The 23,408-nt window shown below is 37.4% G+C and overlaps 2 protein-coding genes across 8 annotated transcripts in view; one reads left to right on the top strand and one right to left on the bottom strand.

The window, feature by feature from the left end:
- LOC114647156 (Kv channel-interacting protein 2-like) overlaps nt 1-6,117 on the top strand; it is a 676,813-nt gene extending 670,696 nt beyond the window's left edge. For all 5 annotated transcript variants that reach the window (XM_028795713.2, XM_028795710.2, XM_051922456.1 and 2 more), the window contains one exon: nt 3,939-6,117. In XM_028795713.2, the coding sequence (XP_028651546.1) occupies nt 3,939-3,986 (48 nt within the window). In that variant the 3' untranslated portion in view covers nt 3,987-6,117. The remainder of the gene's footprint in view (nt 1-3,938) is intronic.
- Nucleotides 6,118-11,819: 5,702 nt separating this feature from the next.
- LOC114647154 (cytochrome c oxidase assembly protein COX15 homolog) overlaps nt 11,820-23,408 on the bottom strand; it is a 30,318-nt gene continuing 18,729 nt past the window's right edge. For all 3 annotated transcript variants that reach the window (XM_028795701.2, XM_028795704.2, XM_028795705.2), the window contains 2 exons: nt 22,167-22,280; nt 11,820-12,690 (listed from right to left, as the gene is read on the bottom strand). In XM_028795701.2, coding sequence (XP_028651534.1) covers nt 12,559-12,690; nt 22,167-22,280 — 246 coding nt within the window. In that variant the 3' untranslated portion in view covers nt 11,820-12,558. The remainder of the gene's footprint in view (nt 12,691-22,166; nt 22,281-23,408) is intronic.

The following is a 23,408-nucleotide window of genomic DNA, read 5'->3' as shown; positions in this document are numbered from 1 at the left end:
ACAGAACTCCAATCCCCATGAAGCCCTGGGGGAGTCCAAGGCATCATTGCAACCCAGGGAGGCTGCCATCTAGCGTCCAGGGGGAGACACTGGGCTTCCCACCCTTGTCCCCCTGGCAGATGTGGTGAAGGGGCATCCTGGCCAGGCATGGGCCCCGAACATCCTTCAACACATTTAGAATAAAAATAGGACACCAACTGTATATGTTCTTGGGGGGCATGTTACCTTTACCAAGGAGACCAGGATTCACGTCCCATTTGCTTGCTGCATGGAATTTACACATCATACATGTGTCTACATGGTTTTCTTGCCACAGTCCAAAGACACGCAGGTTAGGTGAATTAGCGTTGCTAAACTGTCCCTAGTTGGTGTTCACCCTGCTATGAACTGGCACCCCATCAAGGGATTGCTCCCGTTTTGCACCAATGCCTGCTAGCATAGGCTCCAGCTTCCCCACGTCTGTCCTCGGGATTAGCCAATTTGGAAATGGATGTATGGATGAATGTATTCTGTTTTGTGTTTCAACAGGTTCCTATCTTGTTGGCTTTACAAAAGCATGACAAAAGCACTCAAACTAATTATTAGTTGAATAAAACAAGAAATGCATGAACACATCAAGATATAAAATGGTAAAATGTGAAAAGAAAGTTCAGGTGAAAAGCACTAAAACTACATAAAAGAACAATTTTGCATTAAGTCAATTCTATTGTAGATAATGTGCACTTCCATGCAGAGACTACAACATCTGGGGATTAAAGTTTGAAGGTGGCAATTAAGATGAATGCGTTTTGACTCAGCTGCTTCAGGATGGATTATGTCTGTAATGTGTAATTTTGATTTACTTGTGATCGTGTTCTTGATGAAAATGTTTAAACAATTCAGAAACTGATTAAAAATGGCAGTCCATTGTCTGCTGATGGCAACATTGCCAAGCCTCCACTGAACAGCTGGCATACATCAGATTGTCTGTTATCCTGGTGCATCAAAAATAACAGACTTTTTGTCACTGTATGCTTTTCTCCAGCACACATCTGATGCTACTGGGAGCTGATTTTCTTGGTGCATATCCACAGTATGATCTCCATGATCCTAACCAGGAGAAAGATAAAGCAATACTAGGGGGCACTGCCCCCTGCTTACTTTGCTCGTCAACCCCCAGGTGGGCGTATGCGCCATCCACTTTGCATCTATTCTGCTCGCATATGTGGATTTCACTTTCACCAACCAACAAATCTTTTAATGCTCACAGATACGCCTCTTCATTAGGAAGAAACACTAGATTTCCTTGATGGCAACTTGAATTAGATTATCTACAAGTCTCCAACTTTAAAGCCGAACAATATTTACATACTTGTCATATCACCTACTGTACGTCCATATATTCGATCTCTTTTCGCTGTTCCGTTTTTTCACCAACTAATAATTTCCATTTGTTAGCGCTAATGGAGGAAAGGCCCAGAGAGTAGTAGACCCCTGAATTGGGGAATTGGTGAAATGCTGAATTGGTGGCTGCTGAACACACGGAGGATCAGTTATATGGCTTTTAAGTATAACATATAGCAATACAAGGCCTACAATTAATGGGGTCCATAGATACTTTCATTATATGTAACTATACAAAAGTATCTGCTTATAGAGTTTCATGTTCTTTCCTAGTATAGGCAAAGATGCCTAGAAAAAGTAGACACTAAATTAAAAAAAGCTTGAACTGAGAAAATTTTATTTTGCATCATAGCTGCCTTAAACCGCAAGTTATTTTGGTGTAACTGCTGATAAATTTCTTACTTAAAAGAAATCCATTTAGAGATTACATAGTTAATCTGCCACCAAGATAATGGATCATCATCATTTCCACATGCATATGAATACTCATAAGCAGATCAAAATGTAAAGAAGCAATAAATCCCCAAATTTATATTGATTGGGTTGGTCATCATCTTGGTGATGACATTCTCAAACCTGCTTGATCCAGTTCTGGGCTGTGAGGGGCAGGAGGGCTAAAAGGACTGTCAGGCCAGAGCTGTAAGACCATCTTAAAGGAATAGTGCACCCAAAAATGATTTTTTTATATACATGTTATTTACCCCATGTACTTTGAAGAGATGACCAAGAACAACTTTTAATCTCATGTCTTCATTACAGAATGGAGAGAAAGAAGTTTATGACATAACAGAACTCAACAGTGGACAGTGCTGTACCAAAGGAAACAATGTGAAAAAACATCCATTAAAAAATGAATAAAAATGAAAATCTGACTTACTTTTGTTGCATAACATTCATGTTTGTTATCCAGCTGCTCGTTTTTGCTAAAATATTGTTAAATAGTTACTTCTGGAATTATTAGAGTGGAAATAGCCAGAAACCTAAAGACTCATGGGTGTGACTTTTTGACTCATTCGTTGGTCGTGTCCCGTCTTTATTCAAAAAGTTCATCCCAGGAATCTTTAGGTTTTACGTCTGTGTGTGTGTGTGTGGATAATTCTGGAACAGTTTATTAAACTTTTAGCAATAAAACATTCATTTTGCATGTTTCAAGCAAGCAACTGGATAACAGACATGTGGATACTGTGACACGAGTAAAGCAGGACTTTTTTTACTTTTTTCTATGGCTGTTCTTTCGCATCGTTTGCCATTGTATAGCAGTGGTCACTATTGACTTCCGTTATGTTATAAAGTTCTTTCTCTCCATTCTGCATGAAAACAGGAGATTAAAAAAATTTCTCAGCCACCAATATAAACTACATGTGTTTTTATATAAAAAATATATATTTGGGTGGAACATTCATTTAAGTCTTACACGACTTCTAGTTGGGAGGGAAATTCAAACTTAGCAACCATCAGTGCTGAATCTCTTTGCCTTAGGAAGTGCATTTAGATCTGAAGCCAGGAAGCACTGGTTTACACAAAGAGTTGTAGGACTAAAGAACAAACAACTTAGACAGAAGCAGAAACCCTGACAACTTTTAAGAAGAATCTGGATGAGATTTTGGGACAGCTTAGAATGGTCTCCTCTTTGTTTGTCAAGTTTCTTGTGTTCCTGAGGTTGGTGGATTAAACAAGTACAAATCAAACAGGATGACAAATTACTCTACTATCCCATGACTTACTAGCACAGTTTTTAAATTTCAAAGCATCACAATCTCACCTTATACTGACAGCAAATTAACATGCTGCCTGACAATGCCAATGAATGTCAGAACGTTTTCCAGGCATGGTGGGTTCAAATGCAATCTCTGCCCTTGGCTCAATTTTTCATTCTTTTATGGTATATAAAACACTGAGTCACTAGGATTGTCAGACTACATGACTGGCCCACAGATGCAGGGCAGGGGCTTAAGCCATAAATCTTTTTGAGATGGGAAGAAAAAGCTCAGAAACAAAGGGAGAGAAAAAAAAAACAAACTCCAGCCAGACAACAAAAGCGCATGATATTCAAACCCAGGATGCTCAATCCGTGATTTGCAAAACCTGTCTCATGCCAACCAATCTATCCTAATCTATAAATGTATTTACTACAATTATTACAGGAGAAGTGTGACATAACTATGGCATGCCCCATACTTTCATGCTTGAAAAAGTGTTATGAGAGGTAAATCTAGTTTCAATTAATTGTAATTGTTAAATCTAAAAGCTTAAAAACATGACAATTCATGCGATTCGTTCATTTTAACAGGATACTTTCTTTCCATATCCAAAAGGTGGGCATTAGATTGCATGACCACACTAAATTAAACCAGTGTGAGTGAGGGTGCCCTGTGATGGACTTACACTGTCCATTAATTGATTCCTGCTTTGTTCCCTATGGTGTCACAGTGTCTGTGGATTCAGAAATCCATGAGTAGAGGAGAATTCAAAATGTATGTGCAAAAACATGAAATACAGGATCTTTATTATTTTTGTTGACTTTTTTTTTTTTTTTTTTTTTTTTAAATAAACAGGATGAAAACATTATGAGATCCATGCAGCTGTTTGACAACGTCATCTAAACGTATTGTCCCACCAAGCCAGGACCTCTGCTCTGAGACGCTTCAGCCATCTGTTTCAGCTGTTTTCCTGGCTGCAGAGACATATTGTGCTTTTGATTCTCTATACACAAGAGACACTTGAAGTGATAATCTATTAGAACATTGAACTGTAACCCAGACACTGAATGGCAAACAGTCGGATGAAATGGTCTGCAAAACACCTCAGAGAATTCAGAACGAACGAGCACTTCAAAAATATATATAAATATATTCAAGTCTCGTATACGACTAGAGATGTGACGTGAATGCACAATAGATGACAATGCTGTATCTTCCAGTAATGGATTTCTTTTAGATAGCATGAAACTACTAGACACACTCTAGCGACCTTCCCAAGTACTTTTCAAAACTCCTCCCCAGAACTCCCAGTTGTGCTCCGTGTATATGTATGAATGTCACGGCCCACCTTCAGGACTTGACTGAACACTTTGATCTTACTTGTGCCAGGTCCGCTTACTTTTACACACTTGTGGTGGCAACCTGAAACACCAACTGCAACGCTGATCTTTTTATTACGTTCAGGACGGAGAGACTGTATGCCTTTCACTGTGAGAGGTGGAGCAAGAGAACTCAGAAATCCTCACCCCAATTTGTTTGGTGAAAAAGCATGTCTGTTCTTCACTTACTGACCCTTTAAAAGTAAAACTCTGATGCTAACCAGGCACAAAAAGGTGCTTTTGTTAAAGATGGTAAGTATGAAAAAGCCAGGATAAATTCATCTTCTGTCTGCTAAACAGTAACTAAGCCAAGCTACCCAAAATCTAGCTCTTCAGTCTCGTCTGCCACAGGCGCTCTATACTGTTATGCTATAACATAAAGATGTAGCCATTGAAATAGTTGTTGCTCTGATTTAAAAAAAAAACAAAAAAACAGGAAATACAGACCACTGCATTTTTACAACTAACACAGCTCAAGCAATGCAATGACATATAAAAACTGTAGGGACTGAGTTGGCCTGCCTTATGATAACACCCATGAAGACAGCTCCCTCTGTGGTTCAAGATGTCTTGTGAGGTCTGTGGTGGAGCTGGCCAAAGGGATGTCTAAAGAGATTGCAGCTAGGGTTAAGAAAGTCTGGTCTGACTAATTCTACCACATACTAACAGGATGCTTCGGCATGGTGAAACTTCATTTATTTAACAATTTACACATATGACTTTTTTCCCCCACCAGAGATGACCTGAATCTAGAGTACAAAGTCATGTCCCATGGTTTTTTTGTCCCCCCCCGAAGCCTCCCCCCCCCCCCCCCCCCCCCCTCCCCTCTTATTTAACCTTTACATGGCACCAGTTTGTGACAAGGACTACATCATAGCTCTTCATAAAGCAATTGCTGATGAAGTTTTAAAATAAAAAAAAGATTTAATAATCTTCAGCACAGGACAGACAGCAAAACATTCTGAACTGCTACATTCCATCCATGCACTAATTACTGGACCTGCTAAATCCAGGTCAGGGTCATAGAAGCCTTTCCGAGCAGCCCTTAGTGCTTAATAGAAACCAAACTAGGACATAAAAGTAGTCCATCAGAAGTGCATTCAACCACAGTGCCACACTCATTCAGGTGGCGTGTAGAGTTCTCAGTTTTCCTGTTATGCACACCTTTGTGATGTGGGATGAAAACCAGAATATGGGAAAATGCTGGAACAGGAGGAGAGCATGCAAACTCCACCATGATTGTGACTTGACAAGGATTTCAATTGTGAAATCTGGCACGACAGACTGTTAGGTTAACCTCCATACATTTCCTGAAACAATCAAATTCAAGGTCACAGAGAGCTTAAAACGGTCTTCACATGACTGAGCGCAAGGCAGGAGAAAACCTGGACAAGGCATCGGCATACAAAAGGGCACAATCTCTCACACCAGTCAGTCAGTTAACCTAAGCCCACACTGACAGGAGAAGCCATGTCAGCTCCACATAAAGAGTGAATGCACCAGGAGATCATCACAGGATTTTGGAGCTGTGAAGCTTGATGATGGTAATAATGAGTTACATTTATATTATAAATGAAATGTATACAGTATACCGATACACTGCCTGGCCAAAAAAAAAAAAAAAAAAATTCACCATTTGAATTTAAATGCTGTAAGTAAACACTTGAGGCAACGAATGGATTTTTATTACATTGATTAATACGTTTCAGCTGTCAATAATTCCTTTACTTTTAACTAATGCAGTGTGCAGCTTAAATGTTTAAATGGTGCGGTTACAGGATGATATTACGGTGTTTCAGAAAGGGCTAATTATTGGCCTGCATCCAGAAAAAAAAAATAACTAAGGAGACTGTTGAAATTAATACAATTGGGTTACAAACCATCCAACTCTATTATTATACCTTGAAGGATAGTGGTGAAACATCAACTTTACGGAAAAAATGTGATTGGAAAAAAAATCTTGCAGGATCATGACCGGGAATCACTAAAACGTTTAGTGAAGTCAAATTATAGAAAACTGACAGAAGAACTCTGGGCTATGTTTGCAAGTGAAACTAAGACTGGGCCTAGATACCTGTGTGGCCACGAAAAAAAAAAAAAAAAAAAAAAAAAAAAAAAAAAAAACACTTGTTAGTGAGGTTACACACTAGGTAGGGAGTGTAAAGATTAGACTGTGGTAAGAAGGGAAGCACAAGAATCGATGGGCCCATCGTGCATAGTGCTCACTAGAGCCAGTGTTATGATCTGGGGTTGCTTCAAGTGGTCAGGTCTAGGCTCAGCAACGTTATGTAGCAATAAAGTGAAGTCAGCTTAGTACCTGAATGTACTGAATGAAAAGGTCATCTCAAAGGATTTTTTTTTTTTCCTCCCTGACAGCACGGGCATATTCTAGGATGACAATGCCATGATTCATTGGGCTTAGATTGTAAAAGAGTGGTCTAGGGAGCAGAAGAATTGTTTTCATACATGAACTGGAGACCTCAACCTTCACATTGACCAGATTCAAAATCTTTGTGATGTGTTGTAGAAGACTTTACTGAGTGGTTCAACTCTCCCATCGACAATATAAGTGCTCAGTGAAAAATTCATGCATACCTGAATATGGAGATGTTGCACAAGTCCATTGAAACAATACAACAATGAATGCACACTGTAATCAAGGCAAAGGTGGTCCAACAAAATATTAAAGAATGCAACTTTTTTTTTCTTTAACCAGGCAGTATATACAATAAATACACACATCTATTCTGTCAGGTGTGTGTAAATGAGGCAGCAATGTCTGAGCATCTTATAAATGCAAGAAAAGAGGCCATGGTAATAATACAATGAAATGTACAGTTTGACGTGCATACAGTTATTTTAAATATAGGGCATAGCACATATCTGGAGGTAAGCCCTTTTCAGAAAATCCTCCATAATGCATAGTCCATGGCACTGAATGAAGCAATGTGCCCATATCAACATAAAACAGGTAGGTGGATAAAATGTGGCACATGCCCAAAAAGAAGTCTTGTACTTACAGATTTGCAGATGTGGCTCCTTAATTAAATCAGAGTCTGCAAATGAAAACGGAAAGAACATTCATTTCCTAAAATGAGAATAAAATAAGACAGAGTGAAGGATAAATTACTGTATAAACGCCTAATTTTAGTAATTGTTAATGGAACTAGAAATCTACCCATCAGACTTCTTCAACAGGTGATAGAAATCAATCTGTTTATTACACTTGAAGTGTGATAACCAGGCTAAACCTTACATTTTCATTATGAGGCAGAGCTTCACACAGTCCTATGTAGAGGAGTGCAGAATTTAAAAATGGATAGATATTTAAAAAGTTACATTTAGCATGCCGAGATGAGCTTCAATAACTCTGTGACCCTGATTTGGAATGTGCAGGCACAGAAGGAGTAAAGACGCTTTCTTCTCTCAGTGCCATATGCATATGTCTCCAATTGGCAAGAAAGTAGACTTGCCAGTGAGCATTATAGGTCAACAAATGCCTGTGCCAATTAAGTGTTCTCTGCGCCTGTGCTCAGGTTTGAGGTATTCCTGGTGTTACACGGTTATACTGAGTGACACAGTGTCACATTAAACAGAATAATAACAGTAGAAAGTATAAAAATAAAAAAAAACATTTTTGATGTAACAGTTTACATTAGAAACATTATGACGGGTACAGGCCAGTCAGCCCAACAAGCCCATCCCTCCTATTCACCAAGATTTGCCAAAAATAGTATCAGGTTGAGATTTCAAGGTCCCTAAAGTCCTACTCTCTACCAGTCTACTTGTTAATCTATTCCAAGTGTCTGTAGTTCTTTGCATGATAAAAACACACCCTTAACAAGTTTCCAATAATGTCCCAGTGTTCTTGTTGCATACCACACAGCAGAGGCCAACAAATTCTGAAAGCCCCTGTGTAGTTTATGGCTGTTGTTCCATATAGCTGGAATGGTGGCAGGATCTTTTGGCCAACAAGTTCAATTTCTTTCCTAGAATTAAATTGCTTTATTTGCTGCCGATACTTTCCTTCTCCCCATAAAAAGAGTAAACACTTGTGAAAATCTTACTGCATCACACTAAGTTAAAAAGTCTAATTAGTGCTACTGTCCAACAACTCTGTAGACCAGGGTATGGTTTACAGCCATGTATTTCGAATATGCATGTTCCTCCATGTTTGCTCCTCTGGAACCACTCAGTTAACATGGCTTCCTCCAAGCTCAAAAGGGGCCTGCTGAGAGTGGGATTGTGCCTCAGGTATACCATGTATAAATGGTTGGCTCCTGTTTTTCTCAAGCTGCAGGTACCAGATACCCTGTAATGGAAAAAATAAAAAACGCATCCATAGAATTAATGGAGTTTTCACTTGGATGTGTGTATTCTACTTGTAATTCTTAAAAACTATTGATATATATTAATTTTGCTATAAATTCAGGGGACGTATTACGCTTAACATACCTGTAAATCAAAAACTGGTGGATGTTTCTAGACAAACAAAACCTTTGTCTTAGCAAATTTGCATTGAAAAAAAGTTGTTGTTTTATTAATACATGAGGAGATATAAATGTCAGCTGACATTCTGGTCACCCCCAAAGCCAGAACAAGTTTTTAGTTATGGCCGTCTTCTAATGAAAACTTTACAAGCTTCATAATCCCACTATTTAAGAATATACAGTATATTAGCATAAAGTTCAAGGGAAAAGAATATCATTATAGTCCTACTGATGGCACAGATGTGGATGGTATGTGCCACTGTGAGTAAACAATGTTAACAAGCAGTGGCATTTAGCTTTAAACCTATTATTAGATATCACTTAGCTTGACTGGTTCCCACCATGCCCTGTGGAAGACCCCTTCACCTATTTACAGCTACTTTCAGATATGTCTATTCCACTTTGTTCTTACCCCTATCACAGTCCATCTCTTCACCCACACACTTACCACTTTAGCTCCACATGCCCAACTACCTCTGCTCGCTTTTCTCCACCAATCCTCTCTCTCTCTCTCAACTCACTTTCCTCTTCCCAAGAGAAATTCTGCACATCCATCTATGATTTTCACAGTTTCTTCTGTAAATGTACTTCTCCTTCCCCCTTTATCAACCTGATCACTCTTTAATGCAGCAGATGTCCGGATGGAAGACTTAAGAATGCTCTTTAAAGATCCCACCTTTCCAAATATTGAACATGTCATGCAGGTAGCAGAGCATCCCTGCATTCTCCAGGGCTAATCTCCATTGTTATCCTCACATGTACTTTTCACATTTCATTGCTTTATGTTTTTTTTTTTTCCCAGTGGGACTGTGCTAAACTACTGAGACTGGCATGCACAGAATTCCACAGTTTCATATAGAATGTCACCTTTGATTATATATAAACCAGGCAGTACAGACTTTCACTTAAAGATACTTGTGCTGGAGTTGCAAGTAACCAAAGGACCAAATATCTAGTGGAATATCTTGTGAAAACTTGGGTTAAGACAGAGCAAGTAGAAAAACAGCTGTGCTTGTGTGCACCGTGAGCAAGTGCAAACTCCTTAAATACAATGCATGCAACCAACTTTCATTTTATACTTTCACTAGCTGACATTAACAAAAATAATACTGTAATACAAATTATCACAATTCTGAGTTATACAGCCTATATGAATTTCATGCAGCTCATTTAAGTAATACTAAATTACTTCTCCTCTGCAGACTGCTTTGACTCCAAACTTTCCTTAATTACTTCTTCACTGCTTAATTACTTCTTCAGCACTGCTTGAGTTAAGTGAATATTAAAACTAGTACTTATATACAAAATTAATAAGAGTTATGCAAGTAAATCTTTATTAATTAAAGCTTATTCTAAGTTCAAAAATGCAACATATCAAATCCCTTGACTGCAGTATTTTTTGTATTTTAATATTCAATGTACTGTTATTCTAATAAAGTGTACACCATCTAGAGAGTCACTATAAGAGACACTTCAGTAACAGCAGATCTGTCAGCAATCTTGAGCGAGTGACATCATGCCTGGCTGTTAGCCTTCCCATCTTAAAAGAACTGACTAGTCTCTTAATCGTTCCATCAACTATAATCATAACTATTTATATTGGGTTGTGTTAAATGCTCAAGTCTGCCTTCAGTTCTTTATTTTGTGCCATACAATCATGATCTCTTCTCCACCTTCAAATGCTTAATAACTCAAAGTATTTCTGGCATCCAAACAGTATATTTCCCTGCTATTTTCGCATGAAATGTGGCTAAAACAAAAACAACTAACTCACTGTATTTAAAACATACCTTGCTGGCTGGTTTTACTGGCTGCTTTGCATTCTAAATATGTATATTTTGTACAGAGAGACAAATAAAAAACACAGTTGCTATGCTCCAACGTGTGGCAATTCTTTTATTGACAAGGATGACTTAATATTTTCTCCCACAGGTGGACAGCTCAGCTTAAAACACCAGCTTTCAATGATGTGTCAGACACCCGTGCATCAATGTCAAACACTACCAACAATAAAAGTCTTGTTTCATTGTACGGCAGGTAGAGATGCTGTTTCCTAACACACTAAGCCTGAGTTCAGGCCAAACTGGACTGCTTTCCGTATGTCTGCTTGCTGTTCATGTGAGTTCTCTTACACTATGGTCTCCCATGCCCCGGTATGAAGAATTCTTTTTTTTACTCATTTGTACAAATGAACTTCCTTTACTTATCATCTGAACATCTATTTCAGATATGAAACAGTTAACTACATGTACAACAATAAGCTCACTTGTAGCTCTCTCTACTGTATGTGACTATGTGGGAGCACCTTGTAGCTGCTTTGTCCCTTTTTGTACAGCCTATGTTCTAAATTCCAGCAAAGACAAAGGGGAAAAAAAAACACAACAAAAATTAAACACACACAGTAATTTGTCATTAATAAGGTCAGGGTCACTCAACAGTGACAACAATAATAATATATTACTATTCAAAATGAAAACCCTTTGAAGTTGGACAAGTAACTAAGCCTGAAATACTGAAACAACTTAAGTTCTTACACCTTGTGTCTACACTTGCCCATCAACTGTGTATTGAGCTCTTTATTACAGAAAATAAAATGTCTTTGGGTTTGTGAGCTGGCTCTAGTGCTGCTACTGTTACACCGCTCTAAAGTTTAGTGTTCAAACTTCAGGCACGCCACTGTCTGCATTGAACACTATCCTCTCCTATCAGGATGGCATCCAAATACTCCTTCACCACCTAAATACATGCAGGTAAAGTTGACTTAGACTGGCATCATTTCTGGTGGTACCTGCTTTACATCCAATGAGGTTGAGATCCATCTTACTGTAGTGGCTTATTAAAAAAAAAAAAAAGCATGAGACACTACCTAAGGAGGGAAAAAGAAAATTAGTAATCTTTACCCACCACTACAGTAAAATGTACAACTGAAGACACAAAATGAAAAATGTGACATATGAATACAATAATGTATTAAGCACAGCATTGTTTAATTAAAGAGAATTTGGTGTTTTAAACAACAATCATTAAGTGCATTATCTCACCATACTTTGAATGGACTGTGACAGTGGTGTCACAAAAGTACTGACCCTAGTATTAAAAAAAAAAAAAAAATGTAAACAATTTCATTGAAGAAGAGTTTTTTGGTTTGTGAACTACAAATAAAATGTAATTTAATGCAATATCAAATTTTACATTTTGCAAAATCTATAGGCTAGCTCTGTCAGCTGTACTGCATCCATTTCTAGTGACTTGCAAAATACTGGGAAAGTGCATTTTTTAAAGTTCACATAATCCCTTAAAGTAGAAAGTTATATTGATGAAAATAGAGTTGTTTTAAGAGCCACCACTGTACAAAAGATGATGGATCAAAGACATTATCACGGTTTGGAATGTCCCAGATGCAGGTTTGTATAATTATTTTAAAAGACATAAGCAAAGCAGTTAGCATATTTCTTACACACGACCAGCAGAAGAGTTTGTAGACTCTGTATGTAGGTAGCCTTGAGAATAATCCTTTCACTTAAAATATAAATAAGTTGTAAACACAAGTGTCCCAAGTACAAAAAGAGAAAGGGTGGATGCCAGTTATGGACAGTGCATTTTTCTTTACTTCGCAACTTTTCTCAACTCTGCAAGTACCCAGATTGCCAGTGAGAGTAGTGCCAAGGATCCAGATTGGTGCGTAGCTGCTAAAGGTGTTGGGACATAGAACAGTAATGTGCAGATCCCCAGGCCAACCTAAAAGACAAACCAAAAGGTACATTTTTAAAATGTAACTATCTTTATTTGCTGGGGAAATTTGATAGTTAATTTAATACAATTTTGCATTAAACCTTATTTGGCTTATACTTACATTTGCAGGCTCCCAAAAGAAATAAAAACAACATTGCACAAGCAGTACAAAAACCTCTAGGTCTTGAATCATGTACAGTATAAAAGAGTACACTAATAACTTGTAGTGCCACCACAAAGAATATGTCATGCGTTTTCCTGTCTGTTTGTCTGTACTGCTTGTGCAGCACTAAGATAGTCTGTACATCCTGTATTAGGAATAGTCGGGTAGTTTACTGCGTCACCCCTAAAGGCAAGACATCCACTTTTTAGAAGGAATCTGCATAAAAGTTTTTCAAAAGGAGGAGAAGAACAGCCATCGTGGGAAAAACCTAAACAAGGTTATTATAGTTTTGCCTCTTTATACAGTATTAGTTTTTATTTCTATATTTTTTCTGACCTTACTTGGAAATTCAGTTTAGTTTTAGTTTTCCTTCATCGTGTATTTTTAGTTTAGTTTTTATTTCACAAAGACATTTCTATTTTATATATATATATATTAGTTTCAGTTTTAGTAATTATGGCATGGAGCGCCTACGGAGTTAGTTTTGTGTCACAATTAGACAGAACTGTACACTTAACAGATTTGGATATGAGTTTAATGTTAGTGGAAGCTTACTACACTGCCTGGTTTACTATCTGGTTTTGTTTTTGTCTGATAAAAACCATGCATAATCAAAACTAGACACTGAATATGAACAATTTTACACAATTTTATAAAATTTTTAAATATTTTCTCATGAAAATCACAGGGGCTTAGGAAGAACAGGGCTCTTTGACATGAATGAGTGTGCAGACCCCACCTAACTGTATTGAGGGAAACAAAGAACAACAAGCATGTAGTGTCAAGGTTTGGGGCAGTGAGTCTTGAATAGACCTCCATAAAAAGACAGTAAACCCATAATGAGCAGAGCAAGAGCAGGTAATAAAAGAGTACGGACAGGCATAAAACAACAGAGACAGCGTCTGAGATTAAGAACAACATATATATTATCTAAACCTGTTTATCCAGAGTAGGATTGCAGGAAATCTGGAGCCTACCGCAGCAGGTTTGGATGCAAAGCAGGAAAAATTCCTGGTATACAATATGTATGATAAGGCTGATGTTAAGAACAAAAAGAATATAATATTTCAACTATCTATTTTGAGAAAGAGAGATAAAAACATTGAAAAAAGGGAGACAAATATTTTTAAATATAATTCTGCCAATGGATTACTTTCACAATATCAGGTATTTTGAGTTGTGAATATAAACTAAAAAAAGAAATCAATAAGTATGGAATAAATACAAACACCCATTAGTATGTTTAGTTTTTCCATCACTTGTCAGACTCTCTACCTTTGTTTGTATCGCTTCATTGTTAAACAATGTTTTTAAGGCAAAAGTGATTAGGTCATCATACAAAATCAGCATATTGTTGCTGACCAGTCAGTCTTTCCATCAGTGCCATTTTATTTTCAAAAACCGGGAGTACTCTCCTCTCGACTTTCTTGTATACTCAGATATGGGGATGGATATTTGAGGAGTAAACCGCAAGACAATGATTATATTTTTATATTATGAACATTAAGGAACCATCAACATCAAATTAATAATACAGTATATTGAACAATTATTATAAAAGTTGAATAAATCGGACTCTGCAGCTGTATATAAAAAAAAAAAAAAAAAAAAAAGAGTATGTGTTCAGGTAAAGTACCACTTCTAGGTGATGGATTTGGCCCAAAAGTTAATACAGATCTAGAATTGTGGTGTAACCACCACATGCTGACTTTCATCCATCTATCTAGTTGCATTTTTGAGTTGTCGTGTTTACACACACGCACATGTGTACACACACACAATTCCAAAAAACAGTATTGTTGGACACTGGCTAGTCTATAACGTCAAGATTCATCAAAATATCGAGGTCGAATTTTTTCATGATTACTATACTTTTATACTTCGTATATGAGAAAGTAAAAACGATTTCTCCTGTGCAAAGTGGCAGGTGAATTGTTGTCAACAAAAAGCAGACACCGGAGAAATAAACTGAAACGTTACTCACTCGTGATTTTTCTGTCCATATGGTAAACGTTTTGTTGACCAGCACATTCTGATTTTAGCCGTTTGAATTACATCTTGATATACAACAAGCGCAAAGAAAGTCGGCAAATAAATCGCTTTCTACAGTATTTCACAGGCTTTACGCATCCTCAATCAGCTTGCTCTGTCATCGCAAATGCTGTGTGAACAGCCGCCCTCAGTCACCAGTCGCCATTCACTGGATGAATATATGCGGGCAGCTCGTGGTGGATGGCTTTCTGTGTTAGAGAAAACTATTAAGGGTTAAAAACTAACGGCAAGAATATTCATTCAAAAATGAAAACTAAAAATATTTTAGTAAATTATTATTTTATTTCACTTAGTCTTTCCAGCTGTTTTAATAGTTTCATTTAGTTTTAGTTTTTCATTTCGGTTTTGTTAATTATTTTATTTCAGTTTACGAAAATGTTTTTTAAATAATAGTTTCAGTTTTGATTTTAGTTTTCGTTAACTATAATAACCTTGAACCTAACTAACTGATCAGCATCTGCCCTGGCCATGAAATAAGACTCTGCACTTTCATAAGACCTGTCTAGATAGGCGAAGGTCAGGAACTGCGAATCCCGCATTCTGTTACAACTAGCTTCAACTTTTTTGGTTTGGACAGCCGCACAATTCATTCACCTGTTATAAACAGTCGACTTGACCTCTGGACTAGTGTGTGTACTTTGGAAGGGAGTTGGAGAAGTGTTTTGTACTGTACTGTAAATATTTTTATTTATGCATATAGGAGTTATTGCGTGTTGAGGGGGGAGGTTTGGCTTGGGGTGTTGGGGGAGAGGGATCATTGCTATTTTTCATCTTCATGTCTTTCTTCCTGCTTACTGAAATTGCCTTATTACTGTCTTTTTGCATATACTGTACATATTTACTAAACCATTTAGTCCCGTTTATCTCAAAAAGGGGATGTACACATTAGCCGTCTTGCAATTACAAAGGTGAGCAGCTGCATTCGGGCAGTTTCAGCATATCGGATACATACACACATATATACACATACACAAGATTAATTTGGAAAACCGATTGCCAGGATTATAAATTATCAAAACTTAAGATAATCAGGTAAAAACCATCACAATATTCCCAAGTATACATCGGGATTGTTATGTAAGGAAAAGGAGGACAAGGCTAATGCATTTACACCAAAATCATAAGATGACAAATGTTAAAAATATCTTGATTGAGTGGCAGTTAAAGAGTAAAGTACAAAAAATTAAAACTTGACAATGTAAAAAAAATGGCCATATAATTATCACTCTAAAAGCATAAGGAAGTGCTGGGGTAATGGCAAAATCGCGATACAGTAGCTGACATGTCTGCTTCAAATTCACTATCCTTGGTTCAAATCTTACGTCCCAGCTGCAGTCTGTACCTATGGAGTTTGCACAGTCTGCCTATATTTGAAGGTCATCCCTCAGCCCCTTTGTGTATTATTGTTTTTCTGCTAAATCCCTAAGATGTGCATGTATCAGGTTTATTGATGATTCTATGTTATCCTGATATAAGGGAGTCTAATAATAGGATGGGATGCCATTTAAGAAGGGTTGCTGCTTTATGCCTGATGGTGCAAGGAATAGACTCGGGTCCCAGAGAATCCGGAGTACCATTACACAGGAATGAGAATACCATTGTTATGTGACAAGCAATAACCTCTAAAAACACCACCCACTCCAAGGAATTTTCAAAATATTTTGTGCATATCTTTAATATGGGAAACAAACAAAAGAAAAGTAATCATGCAATAAAACAATCATAACATATAGAGCCAATTTAATTTTATCAGTACTGGCGATAATTAGCAAAAATTACAGATAAACAGTAAAACAGTTCCAGCCATCCTTTCAGATGGGAGAAAGGGGCAAATGAAACACCAGTTCAAACCAGGAGGATGAAATTCATCCCAGTAATTACAGATCATTAAGCCTCACTACTGGTCCAAAATCTGAATGATCCATGACCAAGACCCACAATTCCTGCATTACCAATCAGTTTACACTTCCAATAAAATGTTATGTAGGTCACTTACTTGCATTGCTGCTTGTTATTTGCTCGGTCTGTAGATTTAATTTTTAAATTTGCAACAGTATCTTTTTAATGCATTTTTGTGTTTTTCTCCCATGAACTTATTGTACTGGGACGACATGTTTCTGAACCAGTGGAAATAGCAATACATGCTTTTCATTACACTGTAAAGGTATGATGGCAACACTGAATTGAAAACATTTTTAAAATGACAGCTTGTTTTATATATAAAAAAAAAAGGAAAAAAAAATTTGATAATGTATTAAAAAAAAAGATTAGACATTCAAATCTGGAATGGCATTCTAAGAATGTTACATAAATAAACTGCAAGCTGGTTAATAACAATAAACCATAAATTTGGGATAATACAGCAGTATAGGTAATCACTGGAGCTACTCAGGAATATATATGACAAATTATTTTTCCCCAACATAATTACAAGGATTTAAATAGGAAGTTGTGAAATTTGACACCAAAACTGTTTAGAAATCTAACAGGAGAGTCTGCAAAATTCAAACACACCTAGAAAACGTTCAGAACATACAACAACATGCACCCACTTGTCATGAACAGAAAAGACCATCTCTGTATCTGTGAAGCCACAAATTCTTAAAAAGATAAGCTAACGAAATGCTTTCAGTTAAATAGCCACATTTGAGGAAACTTGTAGATACTCTGTGAAAGAGTATGCCACACAAGCGGCAGCTTTTTACAGGAGTGCTCCGTCTTCTTTTTTTGAGGCAGCTTTTTATTTATTTACTTTAAGATTATTAACCAATTTATTTAATTACTAGCTGTACCCGGCCACGCGTTGCTGTGGCTCAGTCTGGTTAAATGGAAAAGAAAGAAAAGAGAAAGCGCATGTTTCTAATATGTTTAATTTCTAAGCTATATATATATATATATATATATATATATATATATATATATATATATATATATATATATATATATATTATATATATAAATAAAATTAACTAAGCCGCTGCCAGAGCAAGCAAGACACCCATGGAAGCACGCAGGACGGAGCCACGCCCACCAACTCTAAGACCACTGGATACGACGACAACTCGCAGAGCCACGCCCACCAACTTGGACACGACGACACAGAAAAAACGGCGTCATTTATGTTCGTCTGTGCTAGAGTCCACATGCACCTCTGAGCCACGCTGACTGTTCATAGAGGCATATTTCTCGCGGATGTGAATCGCTATATGCAGCGTGTAAAACAGTTTGCGAGGGGTATCCCATGGGATCCTTAAAACAATCCTTTAACACTAGAATTACCAGAGTCTACGAAAAAACTCGTAGATCCGGCCCACCTTAAAACCGTTCTCACCTCTCTTTTGTCTTCTAAATGTGCCGATTAAGACGAGCAGCAAGTAGCCGGCTATTCCATCCCCCACCGTCGCAGAACGTTCACTAAGTTTTCCCAGCTCATGCCTTGTTTGATTATCTGGGAGTGACTGAACTGCTGGAGTTTTAGAATGGAAATAATAGATCGCTATTTGGAATACATGCATTTCATGTGTGTTCCGTTTCTACAGTAATCTGTGTAAACACATTGCTAAAACAGAAACTTTTTCATATTTTAGTAATAAATGTTACAAAATGTAGGCATAAACTATAGAATCTGTGAAGCCTGAAGTTCTAACATCAAATAAACATTTTCACAAAAGGTTCAAGGATGATACAACAGCTTCTGTGGCTTAACGCTACAGTTTCCTGAATTGGGGCACAGCTGCCCTACCGTGCTACAGAGACCCGAGTTTGATTCCCAGCTTTGGGGAAAGAGTTTTTTTTTTTTTTTTTTCCCTCAAACAGACATTAAATTTATAAATTGGTATGCACTGTAAATCGTTTAAAATGTCAATCGCGGTTATTTCTGTTGATTAATTCATGCTTTTTTACTTAGAGTCAGAACAGGAGCTTTTTCAGCTTATTCAGCTTCTGATCTGACTCAAACAGCGCCAGTATAACTTCACACCCGATCTGACGCTGTTCGTTTTCAAATAATACTGCATTACTTCGACGATGTTTTCTGATTGGTACTATTCGCGTCATAAAATGATTTCTTCAAAACATCACATATATTTGTCTCTTTCTTTTTTTAAAATGTGCATTGTAGCATGCAGCAACTGGCCACCTGCATGTTCTTGCGCACACTGAATAAGACAGCGCTATATGCAATCATCAGATTCAAATGTTAACAGTTATATAGCACAGAATGGAAATCAGCAGTCCTTAGCATTCCACCACGCAAGTTGTCATATCAACCGCCTACTGTAACTTGCTTTCTTTTTTCTTCGGTTATAGTCTTGAATAAAAGTGCACTTGTTTTCTTATACTTTTACATCAACAAATGTTCCTGTGTTTGAGCTACATGGGCATGCTCAAAAAATACATGTATAATGCCACGAAAAGTGCATGCAGACACTTCAGTTCGCAAGCATTGGTACGACAATGTAGTCACAAGTACACTAAAGAGCTTTAGCGCGTCTTTATGTGAAAACACCAGTATCAGATGGGGAGTGTCTGATGATTGCATATAGCGCTGAAGTTACTGCTCTTTACTATGCTTTCCTCTGCATGTCCTGGAGTACAAAAGAAATAGCATACAGCAACATGTGGAGACTGGCAAGATTGTGGGAAAAAAACATGCGGTCATATGTATCGTGATACACTGTAGAGCTATAGCGCGTCTTTATGTGAATACAGCAGTGTCGGGGGGGGGGGGGGGGGGGGGGGGGGGGGGGTTTAGGGAAGGATCCTGAACGCGACTGAGACAATGAAAACTGAATTAAAAAAAAAAAAAATAAACAAAGCTAACCTTTACAAATATCATAAATTACACCGGCTGTTACAGACTGAAATCAAATGTATCTTTTTATTCTAAAATAGTGAAAATAAGAACACTTCTCAAAAGGGAGTTGTGCAGGATCGAACTCATGACCTTCTGCTTCCCAGTCAGCGACTGATACTGTTGCGCCACGGAAACAGTGATAGCTAGTGCGTGTCAATGTCACACACTAAGGCGGCTTTTTTTTGTACCTTTTGTGAAAGTGTTTCTTTGATATTTGGTCTTCAGGCTTCATACATTATATAGTTTATGCCTACATTTTGTCATTTGCTACTAGAATATAAAAAACGTTTCTGTTTTAACAATGTGTTTACACAGATAGAAATGCAACACATATGAAATGCGTGTGTTCTAAATAACAATCTATTATTTCCATTCTAAAACTCCACTTCACTCCCAGATAATCAATCAAGGCATGAGCTGGAAAAAGTTCGTTTACGTTCTAAGTCGTTGGGGGGGGATGGAATAGCCGGCTGCTGGCAGCTTGTCTTTATCAGTACATTTAGATGACAAAAGACGCTGGCGGAGAGGTGAGAACGGTTTTAAGAAGCGATTTAAGGTGGGCCGGATCTACGAGTTTTTTCGTAGGCTCTGGTAATTCTAGTGTTAAAACGGAGGTTAAAACACAATGAAGGAAGCAGTCTTTAAAAACCAATAAGCCCTGTGCCTCTGTTTAATTAGCGTCTCACCTGCTTCACCGATGCAGGCCCTGCAACAGTTGAGACGCTCTCTCAGCAGCTGACCTTCTCTGTGCCTGACTCCTATCACTTCTTTCTGGTTGCATGCCAAAAACTGTCATGTCGCTGCCTTTATTCACGTACTTACAAATGTATTTGATCGATTTAACGGAGTTAAAATCGTAAATCCGAAACATTGAAATGGAATCGTAAAATATTTAGTATAGCGTGTGTTGCTTTTACGTCCAACTGATGGCGCCGTTTTTCAAAAAAAGCATGTTTTTACCTGTGTTGCTTTTACGTCCAACAGATGCTGCTGTTTTTCCAAAAAAAGCATGTTTTTACCTGTCACAGGTGTGACATCTATATAATATAGGTATATAAAAACACGCTCGTATTCGAATGCAACGTTGTCAAAATGTATTTATTTTTAAATTTAAGATTTGCTGCTGTCATCACAGATACAAGCGGTCAGCCCACATCAACTGCTTTTTGGATGAGGTGGGAACTTAAGTTATTATGGTGAGAACGAAGAGGTTCAGAAGAATCTGATGGCTACCTGGGTCTAGAACAGGGGTAGGCAACGTCGGTCCTGGAGTGCCACAGTATGTGCAGGTTTTTGTTCCAACCCAGTTCCTTAACGAGAACTCAATTATTGCTGATGAAGCACATATTGCTTAAGTGACATTTTAATGCTTCATTTTAGTGGTCTCGCTTGTTAAGGTTCTCCAACCTTAATTGCTTATTTCAATCTTAAACTGCTGCATTCAGTGTTTTAATTGCTCCTTATTAGCAATAAGATGTAAAAGACAAAGCAGCCAGCAGTTCTCCATCTAGCTTTTTTCCAATTACATCTGTGTGTGTTCATCATGCACGGTTTGATTTAATAAAACACTTCATAGAAAAATGTGACAGACTGAAAATGATCTGTTTTAGGCTTCAAATCATTTGGATGATATCCTTGGAAAGGAAAAAAATCTACGATATAAAAGCCTTACATTGCACAGACTAACAAGCCATAAAATTAAATAAGGTCTGAGATTGGCAATGATTGGTTTCTAATTAAGCAATTGGGTTGGAATGAAAACCTGTAGCCACTGCGGCTCACCAGGACCGACATTGCCTACCCCTGTTTTACATCTTATTGCTAATAAGGAGCAATTAAAACACTGAATGCAGCAGTTTAAGATTGAAATAAGCAATTAAGGTTGGAGAACCTTAACAAGCGAGACCACTAAAATGAAGCATTAAAATGTCACTTAAGCAATATGTGCTTCATCAGCAATAATTGAGTTCTCGTTAAGGAACTGGGTTGGAACAAAAACCTGCACATACTGTGGCGCTCCAGGACCGACGTTGCCTACCCCTGGTCTAGAATATTGGGAAATGTAGGAAACTCTGAGCACGTAAAGAGGGAAATATTAAATGTTCCCCTACTCAGCTGGTAGCTAAGCCATTACCACCGACTGTTGCACCTTACAGCAGAATTCTCTCGTCAAATGAGGACTAAATCTACAATTTTAACTGAAATGTATGCAGATTTGGATGGGGTACCAATTGCTCCTAGACCATATTTTTTGTGAGCACTAGTCCAGTTGATTGATGTTTGTAAAACAGCTACTGTATATAGTGAATATTTACACTGAAATGGACAAACTAAAAACTTTATACTAGCATATATAAGAAACAACATGCATTTAGGATTTACTATTTTCCCCAAGTGTACTCAGTCTCTTACCTGCATATATGCCATGGCCAACAAAGAATTAAGAGCCAGTCTTGTTCTCCCAGGGAGAGGGATTCTTCGTGCATATAGGCAAAGTGCTGTAATGGCGGTCACCGAGCTTATGCCCTACAATTTGATGGGGAGGAGAGCACATAATCAGTAAAGAATAATGGCAAAAACATCACAGAGATTGTGTTATTTTATAAGTGTAATTGAATTTGTCTCACAAAAATAATTATTAAAATGTGTTAAAAATAACTGTCTTAATAACATGTCTAAAGGCCCTGCAAAACTGAAAGAATGGAGAAACCTTCAGAGTCTTCCTACTTTCAAAGCTATGGATACAAACAGAAAGGAAAAGTTGGTTCAAAATTTGTATCTAAAGCTTCAGAATCTTAAATGGGCAATTTTATGCACCAATGTTGTCATGTCTTGTTAAACAGCAATATCTTTTCTTTATTAATAAAACATCCAATATCATTAAATCAATGAAAAAGGACATTGTATTGTTTTATACCAGGACTACACACTAGCACATTAGCTCCCAAATATTGTCTGTGTTCTCCCCACTTCTATTCATCCCACATCCAAAAGACATGCAGGTTAGGTTAACCAGCAATTTCAAATTGGTCTTGGTAATGTTTTGGGTGTAGTTGTGTACCAGTAGGCCCTAGGTGAACTGCCACCATGCCCAGGGCCATTTCCCATTTTGTGCCTAGTGCTGCCAGGATAGACTCCAGCACCCAGTAACTAAAACTGGATTAAGTGCAGTTTAAAATGATGTGTTAATTTCAGGCAGGTCACAAAAAAATATATATATATACATTACAGCAACCCATAAAACAATCCCTCACAATATGCTTCAAAGTTGAATTAGTTTCCCTTTGATCTTCTTCATTAACTGTGGTATTTTAGCTTTTCTTTATCACTGAACAATCCAAATTGTAAATGCACAAGATAACTGCTTGCTAAACAACTAAAATGTAAATTTATAACAGAGAGGATTATCAGGCTCATCAACCATTTGATTAAGCAGTGTTTTTAAAACTGGGTCTGCTTTGAGCTGTATCACAAATGTTTGATCAACTTCAGTAAGTTTGCTTATTGCTTCATTTGTGTGATGTAATTAAAATTTTACCCTGGATACACATTTTATATCCAAAAACCACAGATTAGACAAAACTCTATGCATAACAAATCTGTAAAATACAAAATCCAACACTGAAATCATTAAATTTCAACAGTCTTTGTGAT

Source organism: Erpetoichthys calabaricus, chromosome 2 (assembly GCF_900747795.2).
Source record: "Erpetoichthys calabaricus chromosome 2, fErpCal1.3, whole genome shotgun sequence".
NCBI classification, from domain to species: domain Eukaryota; kingdom Metazoa; phylum Chordata; class Cladistia; order Polypteriformes; family Polypteridae; genus Erpetoichthys; species Erpetoichthys calabaricus.
This window is presented reverse-complemented; position numbering and strand designations above follow the sequence as displayed.